This window comes from Gossypium hirsutum, chromosome D08 (assembly GCF_007990345.1).
Source record: "Gossypium hirsutum isolate 1008001.06 chromosome D08, Gossypium_hirsutum_v2.1, whole genome shotgun sequence".
Lineage (NCBI taxonomy): Eukaryota > Viridiplantae > Streptophyta > Magnoliopsida > Malvales > Malvaceae > Gossypium > Gossypium hirsutum.
This window is the reverse complement of record NC_053444.1, coordinates 60,203,375-60,216,488: the sequence shown is the minus strand read 5'-3', so window position 1 is coordinate 60,216,488 and position 13,114 is coordinate 60,203,375. Positions and strand designations below refer to the sequence as shown.

At 33.3% G+C, this 13,114-nt stretch overlaps 2 protein-coding genes across 2 annotated transcripts; both read left to right on the top strand.

Annotated features, from left to right (window-relative positions):
* Positions 1-3,086: 3,086 nt before the first annotated feature.
* On the top strand, positions 3,087-7,210 carry LOC107929989 (hydroxymethylglutaryl-CoA synthase). The gene is made up of 12 exons (XM_016861547.2): positions 3,087-3,328; positions 4,084-4,190; positions 4,303-4,435; positions 4,555-4,698; positions 5,060-5,218; positions 5,414-5,487; positions 5,585-5,660; positions 5,772-5,827; positions 5,915-6,002; positions 6,278-6,418; positions 6,507-6,656; positions 6,786-7,210. Exons 1-12 carry the CDS (start codon positions 3,266-3,268, stop codon positions 6,990-6,992), a joined length of 1,398 nt encoding a protein of 465 aa, XP_016717036.1. The 5' UTR covers positions 3,087-3,265; the 3' UTR covers positions 6,993-7,210.
* A 2,390-nt stretch (positions 7,211-9,600) lies between these two features.
* On the top strand, positions 9,601-10,954 carry LOC107929987 (transcription factor TCP19). The gene is made up of 2 exons (XM_041098627.1): positions 9,601-10,270; positions 10,303-10,954. Exons 1-2 carry the CDS (start codon positions 9,725-9,727, stop codon positions 10,759-10,761), a joined length of 1,005 nt encoding a protein of 334 aa, XP_040954561.1. The 5' UTR covers positions 9,601-9,724; the 3' UTR covers positions 10,762-10,954.
* Positions 10,955-13,114: the final 2,160 nt, after the last annotated feature.

Sequence of the window (13,114 nt, the reverse complement as noted above, 5' to 3'; positions counted from 1 at the left end):
TGGAAGTTTACTCTATTCCAGATGTTGTATCGCTCGTTAAAATTAGCAATTCAACTTTACAAATACAAGACAATATTAATGCAGTATCCGTGACAACACAAGTATGTGGTGCAGTATATTTCTTTATGGTTCCCAACCCCGAATTTTTCTTAACAAAAGCCATGCTTTTTCATGCATATTTGTTGTTTCGCATTATGCACTTTGCCTCAAACTTTTCAGATCGAGGTATAACAACGTGGAAGTTTACTCTATTCTAGATGTTGTATCGCTTCACTGCAGTGATAGAACCATATTTAGAGGAAAACTCCCTCCTCACTTCTAAATCACCCAAATCCAACGAAGAACATGTATGGCCCGGTCTTCTGTGTGGTAGTTCTGCAAACTCCAACGCATCTTCTATTGATAGGTTCACATTATGCATATGGGCTGGTAGTGAATACGCCCTGAACAGTAGATCTTCTTCGACATCTTCGCCCAGACATTTACTGTTTGAACCTCCATCTACTAGTTCAGTTGGAATCGACTTTGGTTAAAAAATAATGCAACTTCTGAACCATCGGCATTGGAATCCCAGATTAGATCAGTATTGAATTCAGCATCCTCTTTATTCTTAACGCCATCAACATCTACAGGGTTAGATGTCCCTTCGTTGGTGGACGTCGTAAAGAGTACATTATCCATTCTTGTATAGTTGTCAAAACAACCAAAACCACATGTTGATTGCCAACCGCTGGAACTTGATGTCATTCCCCTATAAGTGTTCCCATCATTGAATATTGGCTGATCGAAGTTCAAATCAAAACCACTAAGTGTTGTGCAGGGGTCCAGTATTCCGTATTACCACCAAACCTTGACTATTCAGTGTTCTACCTATCGCAGTTGAAATCTAGGGTCGAAACAGATGAGTGTCTTCCCATTGATGATTCTGGGATATCATAATGAGAACGTTCTAACAAAGCAGTGAACCCACCACACAACTGCTTCGTTGGACTCTCGGCTTGTTCTTCCGTTTTGGCTTATCAAATTGGAACATATGTCGACCTTTGAGGGTCTTCATCTGTCCTTGCAAAATCTATATATAACTCGAAATATGGTGATCCACTATCAATGTGCGTCTGCACCATTGCCTCCAACTCCCTTGCACCTCTGGTATCGAAAGTGTCATATCTAACGAGGTCCGCAAAAGCACAAAATCAATATTTAAGAGACAATACTCTCATCTGGTTGGATCTGACGATTTTTCATCTAATTCTTGAACTTAGTTTTGGCAATTGTATATTCTGATTAAAAGTCAATCGTGTTGTGTTCTTTGATAAAAAAACGACACCAATCTTGGTGTCATGCACTTCACCGTCATAATAATTAATAAAATTAATTCGTCTACTCATTTTCAACGAAATAACCTATTCCACATGTTCGAAACAAAATCATTATGCAAAAAAATAATGTTGTAATTAAATATGAACAAAAAAATCGATCATTACTTTATGCAAATTGCATGATAGCTACAAATTATGTCTTATGTGCCAACTTCTCTTCTTTTGATCTTCTTACAATTTTCTTTTTTCATAAATGCCTTATGTCACTCAATGCTGAAATAGATTACTTTTATAAACTTGAGGGTCAGTGGCAAATGATTTAGAAAAAATTTTCGGGCTAGTGGGGAGTTGAAATTGTTAGAGGTAAAACGCTCCACGTAGGACGTGTTTTTAGTGCACTCTTAGAAAAAAGAACTGAAAATGCATCTAGCTAGACATGTTTTCAGCTGACATAGTATGAAAACATGTCCAGCTAGACGCACTTTCAGTGCTTTTTTTCTAACAATGCACTGAAAACGTGTCCTATGTGGAGCGCTTTCCCTCTAGAAATTTCAACTCCAAACTTTTCCCACTCAACCATTAGATTCTCCGGGATATATTTTCTCAACAAATCTCAATGTTCGAAAATAATGCACTGAACCTATCTGAATGTTCGAAAATAATGCATTGTAAATAACGATCAAAACTCAGTTGCATTCAAAATTTTCGAAAAAAGTAAAAACTAAGATTCAATCAAACTGAGTAGTTCGAGTTTCAATTTTGAATCGAATTAAATTTTGCAATTCAAATAATTCAAATATTATTAACTTTACATCTCAAAAAATTATAAAAAAAATATTTAAAAAAACCCTAAAATTTAAATTTAAAAAATATAAAAAAATTACAAAACCCTAACCTTACCCTAACCCTACCTTAAAAACACTAAACTCTAACCATAAAAAAAATAAAACGTTTCTAGTTGGAAGCATTTTCAACTTATGTGGCAGAAAGTGTTTCTAGCTAGAAGTGTTTTCCTGCAAATATGTTGAAAACGCTTTCAGCTAGATGCGCTTTTCTGCAAATCAATTGAAAACGCTTCCAACTAGAAACGTTTCGTAAAATTAACTTATTCTCGTAAGTTTTCGAAAAAATGACCTAATATTGTATTTTTTAATACCCACATTTTTAAGAAAGTCAACATTAAAATTGTGTTTATAATTTATATTTATGTCTAAAATACTATTTATTTTATGTATATATGTTATTTTTAATGTATATCATATAATAATATTCAGCGGCTCCTCTTTGAAGGAATAACTGATAACCTACCGGTCAACCTACTAATCCAGTTTGGATTTTGTTTTCCTTTTGTGTACTAGAATTTGGTTTATTCTCGAAAAAGAAAGTGAAACAATAAACTTGGTGCAAGATATTAAAACAGCATTACTGTCAGAGTAAATATTAAATTTTTTTATTGAGTCTTGATTATTCAACATTTCTACTCTCATTTTTAATAATAAATAAATAACATATAAATTTTTAGTTTCATTAATAATTGAAATATATTCGAGTAAGATGATAAAAAATTATTTTAATTCATATTTTCTAAAAAAAATACAAAAGAAGAATTGAAATGCTGGCAAAAACCAACGAAAAGCTAAAAAAGGAAAAGGATACCAAAATCCAGTCTGACATGATGGCAAATCGTAAATAAGTGAAAAAAGAGGGTAAATACTAAATAGCCATCGAAAGGAGCACGAATCAGTGAAGTTTGCATTTGCCTATAAATAATGAAAACCGAACCACTCACACATGCCATCTTCACCATCGATTCTCTGCCGATACTTGCTGGATCAATATCAACTCATCAGAAAGAGAAAAAGAAAAGATTTTTTTTAATCAATAAAGAAGAAGACTTCCTTTTTGTGTTGTTGGCATAGCTGTTCTCTGTTTACTTTTGAGTGAGAATGGCAAAGAATGTGGGAGTTCTAGCTATGGAAGTCTACTTCCCTCCTACCTGTGTTCAACAGGTGGCATAATCTCTTCTTTTTCTTTCTCTTTCTCTTTTTAGTTTTTCTTTTTAATTTTAAATTCTGGGTTTTTGGTTTTCCTTTTTGTTCTTTGGTTGTTGAGACAAATGAGAAAAAGGGTGAAGGATGGATTCTTAGATTATGTAATGGAGAGTAAATAGAGCTTCTGAATAAGGGTTATATATATATATTGCTTAAGCTGAAGCAAATTTGACTGATAGAGAGGAATTCTAATTGCTTGCAAATTTTCATTCTTTTTAAAAAAAATTATATATGAAAAAGTTGATTTCATAGTTTTCTCATATGTGATATTTCTGGGTGTGATTATGTTTACGAGTTAATGGGGTCATATTCTTTTTAAAAAAAATTATTTATGAAAAAGTTGATTTCATAGTTTTCTCATATGTGATATTTCTGGGTGTGATTATGTTTACGAGTTAATGGGGTCATACATATATATATACATATACATATATCTGAGTTTTTGGTGAAATCTAAATACAGTTAAAATGTATATTGTTTGCCACCTCATTGTTTGTTGTGAATATTTTACTAGCTTTGGTTTTACCTGGATCACAATTAGTGTTAATTGGGATTTTCTTGGACCTCACTCAAATCTACTTTTATGATCATCTGGTATCAAATACCTGTCTTGGTTGGTATCTTTGTGGTACCTCTTCTAATGATTAGTAGAACGATGGCCTTTTTATTTGAAAATTAGTTTTGGAAATAATAACCATTGGACTACAAAACAGGAAGCATTGGAGGCTCATGATGGTGCAAGCAAAGGAAAATACACCATTGGACTTGGACAAGATTGCATGGCCTTTTGTACCGAGGTCGAAGATGTTATCTCAATGAGGTTTTGATTCCTGCCTTTTATATCCACTTCTCATATTCTATTAGCATCGCTTAATATATTTTATGACTCAAATGAACACTTATTTTGTAAAACTTGGTATTTTGATTTGCAGTTTGACAGCTGTCACTTCACTCCTTGAAAAGTATACTATTGACCCTAAGCAAATTGGCCGTTTCGAAGTTGGCAGTGAGACTGTGATAGACAAGAGCAAGTCCATTAAGACTTTCCTAATGCAAATCTTTGAGGTACTCTGTCCAAGCATCATAATCCGCTTCTCCAGGATAGTTTTCATCTTTCTTCCTCTTAGATGGGTAAAAGAAAATCTATCTGACTAATGCGCTTTTTTCTCATGTTAAACAAACAGAAATGTGGTAACACTGACATTGAAGGGGTGGACTCAACTAATGCTTGTTATGGAGGGACTGCAGCTCTATTCAACTGTGTCAATTGGGTGGAAAGTAGTTCATGGGATGGACGATATGGTCTTGTTGTTTGTACTGACAGTGCGGTATGCTCATTTCCTAAACTGTTACTTTATAAATAATGTTAAGTGGCTGCAAAATTTCCTTCTCTTTTTCCCACTCCAGTCTCGAATAAAATAATAACTTTTTTTTTGAAATACTACTCAACATGGTTTTGGTTTTGGACCAAAGGGGCTGTAATTTCATACTTTGTTCATATGATTGTTGCACACTTTAGGGGACAATGTACATTATTTTGCTCTTGAACTTGTACATTTATATTAGTAAGATATTTATATTTTTAGTCATTTCTGTACATTTAACTATAAATAAACAATGGAGACATATTCATTGGTTATATAAGCTCTACCTTTATTTGATTTTCTTACCGAGGGTTCTGTTTTTCAGGTCTATGCAGAAGGACCTGCTCGGCCAACTGGAGGAGCAGCTGCAATTGCTATGCTAGTAGGGCCTGATGCTCCTATTGTTTTTGAAAGCAAATTTAGGGGCAGTCATATGTCTCATGCCTATGACTTTTACAAACCCAACCTTGCTAGTGAATATCCTGTAAGCAACCAATTTGCCTCTTAAAAGTTTTGCTGCTTTTATGGAATATATTGTTTATGCCACTTTAGTCAATAGGATTTAGTATGATGGCATTAGAAATCCTTTAACTCTCGTATCAATCACCTAAAGTTCATTTTTTGTTCACTATAAGTTCCTATTTGGGTAATGGTTCTAACTATTGACATGCATTCGTAGGTTGTTGATGGGAAACTTTCTCAAACGTGCTATCTCATGGCTCTTGATACTTGCTATAAGTATTTCTGTTACAAGTAAGTCGCTGCAGAAGTAACTGAAGCATTTTCTTCCTTTACAAATATGAAATTTAGACTATTTAAGCTCTGCTTATTCATTTATCTTTGGCTGCAGGTATGAGAAACTAGAGGGCAAACAATTTTCCATTTCTGATGCTGACTACATTGTTTTCCATTCTCCATATAACAAGGTAGCTAATTTTAGCTGTCATGGATAAATCAATGAACTTTCTTTCAAATAATCTCATGAATGTTGGACTTTCTCTAAGTTCTGTTTTTTTTTCCTATTTGAATGGTTGCAGCTTGTGCAGAAAAGCTTTGCTCGTTTGTTGTTCAATGACTTCATGAGGAATGCCAGGTTTTTCACTTTCCTTGATGCCCTTAGAGATTTTATTGATTGACTCATCACATTCTGATCATTTTCCTGGTTTACATGATTTTGCAGTTCTGTTGATGACATTGCTAAAGAAAAATTGAGTCCATTTTCAAATTTGACTGGTGATGAAAGCTACCAGAGCAGGGATCTTGAGAAGGTCTATTTTGAACTCAATAGTTTTTGACTAATTTTTGGAACAACAAACAAGCTATATTTAGCCATCTGGTCTATTTCCTTTGGTATACTTGAACTGTCAGTGTATTTTGTGAGGACAACTGGTTTAATAGATCCTTATTAGTTTGGTTCATCAAAATTAGGCACAACTGAAAACAGTTCCAAGATTTGATAGTGCAGACTTTCATGATAGATAGATGGTTGAAATTCATTGTTTCATACTTCTTACTTATGCCGCTTATAACCATGCATTTGCAGGTATCCCAACAAGTTTCAAAGTCCCTTTATGATGCAAAGGTGCAACCAACCACCTTGATACCAAAGCAAGTTGGCAATATGTATACCGCATCTCTTTATGCTGCATTTGCATCCCTTATTCACAACAAACATAGTGAATTGGTAATTGTTTATCTTTTTCCAAATATGACAAGTCTTCTGTCTCTGCTCATTTTCCCTTTAAAATCTGACATATTTAATAATGTTGCAGGCTGGAAAGCGGGTAATATTGTTCTCGTATGGAAGTGGTCTGACTTCCACAATGTTTTCATTGCGACTCCATGAAGGTCAACATCCCTTTAGCCTATCAAACATTGCAACGGTAATGAATGTTGCTGGGAAATTGAAGTGGAGGCATGAGGTATATTACAAGTTTGTCAGATATCTACAAAGATATCTACTAAAATAGATATCTACAAAGATAGAGACATACAACAGTAGAGTACTAAGTGGTATTGAAAAAGATTGTAATAGAGGTTTTCTCTTGCAGTTCCCTCCTGAGAAGTTTGTTCAGACAATGAAGCTGATGGAGCATAGATATGGAGCCAAGGATTTTGTGACGAGCAAGGACTGCGGCCTTTTGTCTCCAGGAACGTACTACCTCACCGAAGTTGATTCTATGTACCGGAGATTCTATTCAAAGAAGGATGGGGACTATACTGTCTGTGAGAATGGATCTCTTGCTAACGGACATTGAAGAACCGAGAGGAAGACGGCTTTGGCTTGGCTAAGATGCGTTACCTCGTGTGTATGTTAAAGAAAAAAAATGTTACATTTAGCAGTAAATCCGTTTTTTCAGCTTATTCTCGTTTTTTCCACCCTAGCTTCTAATAAGTTATGTAAACCAGTTTACTTGTGTTAAAACAGAGTAGTTGGCAAGTTCTTGAAGATTTAATAAGATTTTATTTACATTCATACAATTGGTGCTGCATGCCCAAGGTGCCATCCAGCTTCTAGATTTGGGTTGAAGGTTGATGCCGCATTAAGCACACAATTAAAGGCATGGCCATGGCCCTTGCTCCGGCTCATGTCTCATGGCCCATGGGGGTTTGTCATTTTTTTAAGAAAATTTCAGTATTTGGACGGCCTAAACGTATTTAGATAGTAGTTTATTTACTTGTTGATGGTCACATTATCAAAAGTATAGTCAGAGGCAGCGGGACCAAATTCGATTTTAGTTGAAGGGCAGGATAACCCATACCTTGCAATCTTATTCTTTGTCCCCTATTATTTCCTCTTTCGGTTTGCCAAATCCTGTGTAAAACCAAATGCGAATCTTTACTGACAAGAAAAAAAGAAAACTCCAAATGCTCCATTATAATGCAAGTGGATGTCACATTAACTGAGCTTCTCTGAGTCTGTATAATCAACATGTTTGATGTATGCAATCGGTAACAATTTGATTACACAATTTATATATATTCAAAGACAAAAACATTTAAAATAAAGACCATTCCTATCTACTTAGATGATATCTCACAAATATTTACTTCATTTTTAGTTCTTTTTCACCGATACTTAAGCTGCAGTACGATGGCCTCTTAAATTCTGGTAAAAAAAAGTAATCTAAGAGGAAGGATATTTTCATATTTCAGGTAGCTTTATTCAATTAGATTATGGGATGAATAAATTTATAAAAAATTAAAAATAATTTTGGTTGAAATTTTAAAGTTGAGTTAATAAATATCATATTATTTGGGGTTATGTGTTTTTTAAAATTTTAAGATAAATTTACTCTTAAATTAATATTATTGTTTTGTAAATAATAATGAGTTTTTGATAATTTCACAACTGAATTGAGGTTTGATTGATAAATGACTCTAATTCAATTAAATTCTTAAATAATAACATAGATATATTTTTCTAAATTTTATATAAAAAGATAAAATAACCTCAAAATAATATTGTTGTTTTTCTAGATTTTATGTACTTTTTAAAATTTAATATTTTTTTTGTAGACTTTTACCATTATAAATACAGTACATATACAAATTCAAGCAAGCAACTACAAAGCACAACAAATAAAGAACTGAACAAAAATCTATTAATGGCAAACCCAAACATTTTGGATTCTAGACCCTCGCACACCTCAAATGCATATAATGAGACTCGAATTAAGAATTTAGGTGCCCAATCACCAAGATATTAGCTTTAACCAATAGTATCAAGACCTCGAGAGCTACTTTTAAATCCAAACACAATGCGTCAATGATTTTAATTTCATCGCTATATCTCACTACCATAATAATTAGGTTAATATGTTGCAGGTTTTTATACCCTTCGTATATTTAGAATTTAATCATCTACTTTTATTTCAAAGAATTTATTTCCTTTACTTTTTGGATTTAAAAAAAGCAAGTCTAGGTGTTAATAATGTTAAAATTTTTCTATTAAATTTAGTTTCATTAAAGCATCATTTTTCTTATTATATGAATACTAAATGAGTATTTATTTATTTCAAAATATTGCACCAGTTACAAACTAATAAATTCATATTCATTATGACATCGTCTTTTTTTGTTACATGTTTATCAAGTTAGTATTTGTTTATTTCAAAATGTCACAACAGTAATTTGTTAACATAATAACAATATTTTTAGAATCAGACTAGTGGTTTAACCAACCAGATCATCAATTTATTGGTTTAATAAGTCTAATAAGTTCGATTTAAAAATTATTAAAAATAAAAAAAATCGATTCAATGAATTTTTAATCAATTCAAAATCACTCTCCAAATACTTTGACCAGCTTCGAATTCGATTGATAATTAATCTTTATCATCATAATTTTTTAATCTTACCGCCCCACCCCATTAAAACCAAGTCTCTAAAGTTTTATGAATCCATTAAAATCCAAAACAAAACTAATTAGTGCATGATATTGGAGTTTGAGTTCCATTAATACTTGGTTAATCCTAATAAGCTTTCTTATAGTGGCGGTAAGGATGGGGATTTTTATCTTGAGTGGGTAGTCCTTGGACCACCTTACATAGGCGGCTTTGGCCAATTAAATCAATTTTATTAACCCACAAACACAAATCTCTGATGCCACTCCCTATTTCTATTGGTTGAGAGTAGGGACCACCTATCCCTATCCCTATCCCTATCCCTATCCCTGTGCTTGGAACCAGCTGATCATCCAATGGTCATGAATTGGGGGTCCAACACCTGTCACTTTACTGCAATCACCACCGTTGGTTTCTGTACCCCTGAAACTGAAACCCTGAAAGAGGAGAAAAGTGAATAGATTGTCTTTGTTGTGTCATACGTTATTTTATTTTATTCTATTCATTTCATTTTCCCCTTTATAAATAATAATGCTCTGAGCTGGATCTGACCTCTTCTCCATTTCCATGTACAAACAAAAAAGCAACAAATATTTTCCCTTTGATTCCCTGCCAAAAAGGTAACGCTCACACAGTTTCAGGAAATGGATCTTGACGACGACGGAGGCACCTCTGATCTTAGCACCAGTGCTGGAGAACCTAACGCTGCCACCGATAAAATTTGTGAAAGCTCAGCGTTTCAGATTAAGCCATTTAAAGAAGAGCCAATAGATTCCCACCCTCCGCCGCCTATCGGGGTGGTCCCTGTTTCCATGCGGCCTCTACCCACTGTTAAACGCTCCTCCACCAAGGACCGTCATACCAAAGTCGAGGGCCGCGGTCGAAGAATTCGAATACCCGCCACTTCCGCCGCCAGGATCTTCCAGCTGACTCATGAACTCGGCCATAAATCTGATGGAGAAACCGTTAGATGGCTCCTCGAACATGCTGAACAAGCTATCATAGAAGCTACCGGTACCGGCACCGTTCCTGCCATCGCTGTCTCAGTCGGTGGTACCCTCAAGATTCCCACAACGTCGGGCTCAAACGCTTCCAATAACAAAAACAACAATAACCAAATAGACGACGACGGTGGTGCTACAAAGAAAACGAAGCGTCCGGCGAAAAGCGAATTTTGCGATATAAATGATGGGAATCCATTTGCAATTTCAAATCAACAACAGTAGTGACGCAAGCTTCAGGGCTGGCTCCAGTTACTCCGCAAGGACTGGTGCCAGTGTGGGCGGTTGGAAATACTGGAATGATGATACCAGCAAATGCGTTTTGGATGATCCCACAGCCCACGGCAACGGGCGCTGCTAATGGGCGGCTAAGTAACCAACAGCCATCATCGCCTCAAATATGGGCTTTATCACCATCGGTTTTTAACGTGGCTGCAAGACCCATATCTTCAATCGTTTCGACATCAAATCAATCTGTGTGCAATGGTTTGTCAACTTCAGCAGTGAATAGAAGCAGTACGGCAGTGGCTAAGAAGTCAACCATGGCGCCTAGCGGTAGCAGTGGTGGGGGTAAGGCTCAGATGCTTAGGGATTTTTCATTGGAGATTTATGATAAACAAGAGTTGCAGTTGATCGGGCGATCAGAGAGTCATCAGGCTGCAGATGCAAGTTGCTTCTAAGCAAATAAAATTTAGAGAGTTGAGTGTTCAGATTCTGAAACGGTATAATCCAATCAAATATTAATAACAACAATGGAAAATCGCTTTAGGGTTACCTCTGTATTATCTGTAATCCGTGTTTCTCAAAGTGATCGCTTCAGTGTTCTTTTCCTCATAAAATTTTCATAAATATCATTTCTTTACGCTACTCCAATTTGATCTTTGCACTATCCTAACACCAAAAGAAAAAACCTTATGACTTTTACGAATATGATAACAATATCAAATTTAATTTTCAAACGATTTTCTCCACCATATCCATGCTCTTCAAAATTAATTAATAATTACGTAGCATTATTCTTTTAAAGTGTTTAAAGGTTAAAAAGTATTTTTGAGTTAAGAGTTAATTTTTAACTTCTGCGTTTACAAAATATGTTTTTACAGAAGTATTTTTTGGAAAATTTGGAAAGTACTTGTTTAGTAATAATCTTATCCAAAAAGTATTTTTTTAATTTCTGCTTTTATAAAAAAAATTTTGTCAAAAAGTATTTTGAAAAACCTCGAAAGTGTTATGAATAATTTATTAAGTGGATGTCTATCATGATTAAGATAAAATTTTAATATACTTTAAATTCTAATCATTATTAGAATTAGATATCTACTTCTTTTATACTTTTTATGCCTATAAATAGAGATTCCGATAAAGCATTGTAAATCATCCCTTTGATCAATAAAGTACATTTTTTATTGCTTTCATATTTTCTTTGTTTTTTATTCTCTCTGCCTCTCTTTATTTTATAACATGTTCTCAGCATGATGATTCTCTATTTTTTTTTCAAAATCTTTTGAAGTCATCCCACAAATCAAATTCCTTTTCACCTTAAATTTTCTCCCTTACAACTTCATCTTCAGGATGTTGAAAAATTCAATCTCAGAATGGATTGTGGTTCCTATTCCCGATCCTTAATTTATAATTGTACAAGCATCGGTAAAAAATAGATTTGTCAAGGTGATGACGATGATGTTAAAGATCTTCAGGTGTATTTTACTATATTTTATTTATTATATTATGTTTATTATATTTGGAAACTATCATAACAACATGAATAGATAGATTCTAATTTAAAATCCACGCTTGTTTGCGATGGTGATTATGAAATAAAGAATCAATTAGGAGGTTTATAAGTTTGTCCTAGTAAATCTATTGCATTTCCCGAAGTGAATGTAAATATAAAAAAATAAAATATATACTCATGGACCACTAAAAGTGGAAACATAAGAGAACAATGAGAGTTCTAAAGATAACTTTTTAAAGGGTAAAGATAACTAATGTTATCAATGTGATATGAAAGATTATTGGCCACATATGTGGCGTATGCCCAAATATTTTGTTTCTGTTAATATTCTTTGAGGAATGATATGAAATGTAGTAATGAATTTTATCATTACATATAGAAAATATTTATCTTATTTGGTATTGAAACAAACAAATATTATTCCAATAATACAAAATTAGTTGAAAGCTCACTATCTAAAAAGCACAAAATTTGTTATGGTTAATACATTACTTTTAAAAGTTATTTGTAATGGATCTCATATTGTGATTGTGAATGAGGAAAATATTATATTTCATATGAATAAAAAAGGGGATTAGGTTATTAATTTATATTTATTTTTATAATCTTTGTGATATTTTTTTTGTCATCAGGGTTGAAAACAAAATATTTGACTGTGAAATATATACTTATGAGCAATAGAATATGATAATTCTATCTAAAGCTTATTATGGTTGGATGCACCTAAAGTTACAATTTTTTTAAAAAACTGTGAGTATAACTCTACAGTATTTAGAATAAGTTCTCAATTAAAATTATGTGATAAAATATTACTGATGAGAACTTACAAGAGAGAAAACTTATGTATGAAAAGTTATTGGTTATGTACTTGTTGTACATCTGGAAAATAAGATCCACTCTCAAAGTTTACTATTAATAAAATTTTGGGCATTTGAAGATTTTGACATATTCCTTGAAGGGAATACTGCATATAATTATTTGGAAATTATATTTATTGACTTTGGCATTATAGACTTCACATTGATTTAGACATTTCCAGTAGTAAATGTCACAATTGTACTTATATGTGGATACAAATTAAAATGAATGATAATAAAATTACCAATTTGTTACAATTTAGTACAATTGCAACACATGTTAAAGTAAACCAGAAGTTTACTAATACAAATGTGTTTACTACTTTGAGTGACTAGTTAGACCATCCTGGATTGTATATAATGCGAAAATTAATTGAGAATCCATATGGACTTCCATTAAAGAACAGAAGATTCTTTAATTTAAAAAATTCTCATTTGTTG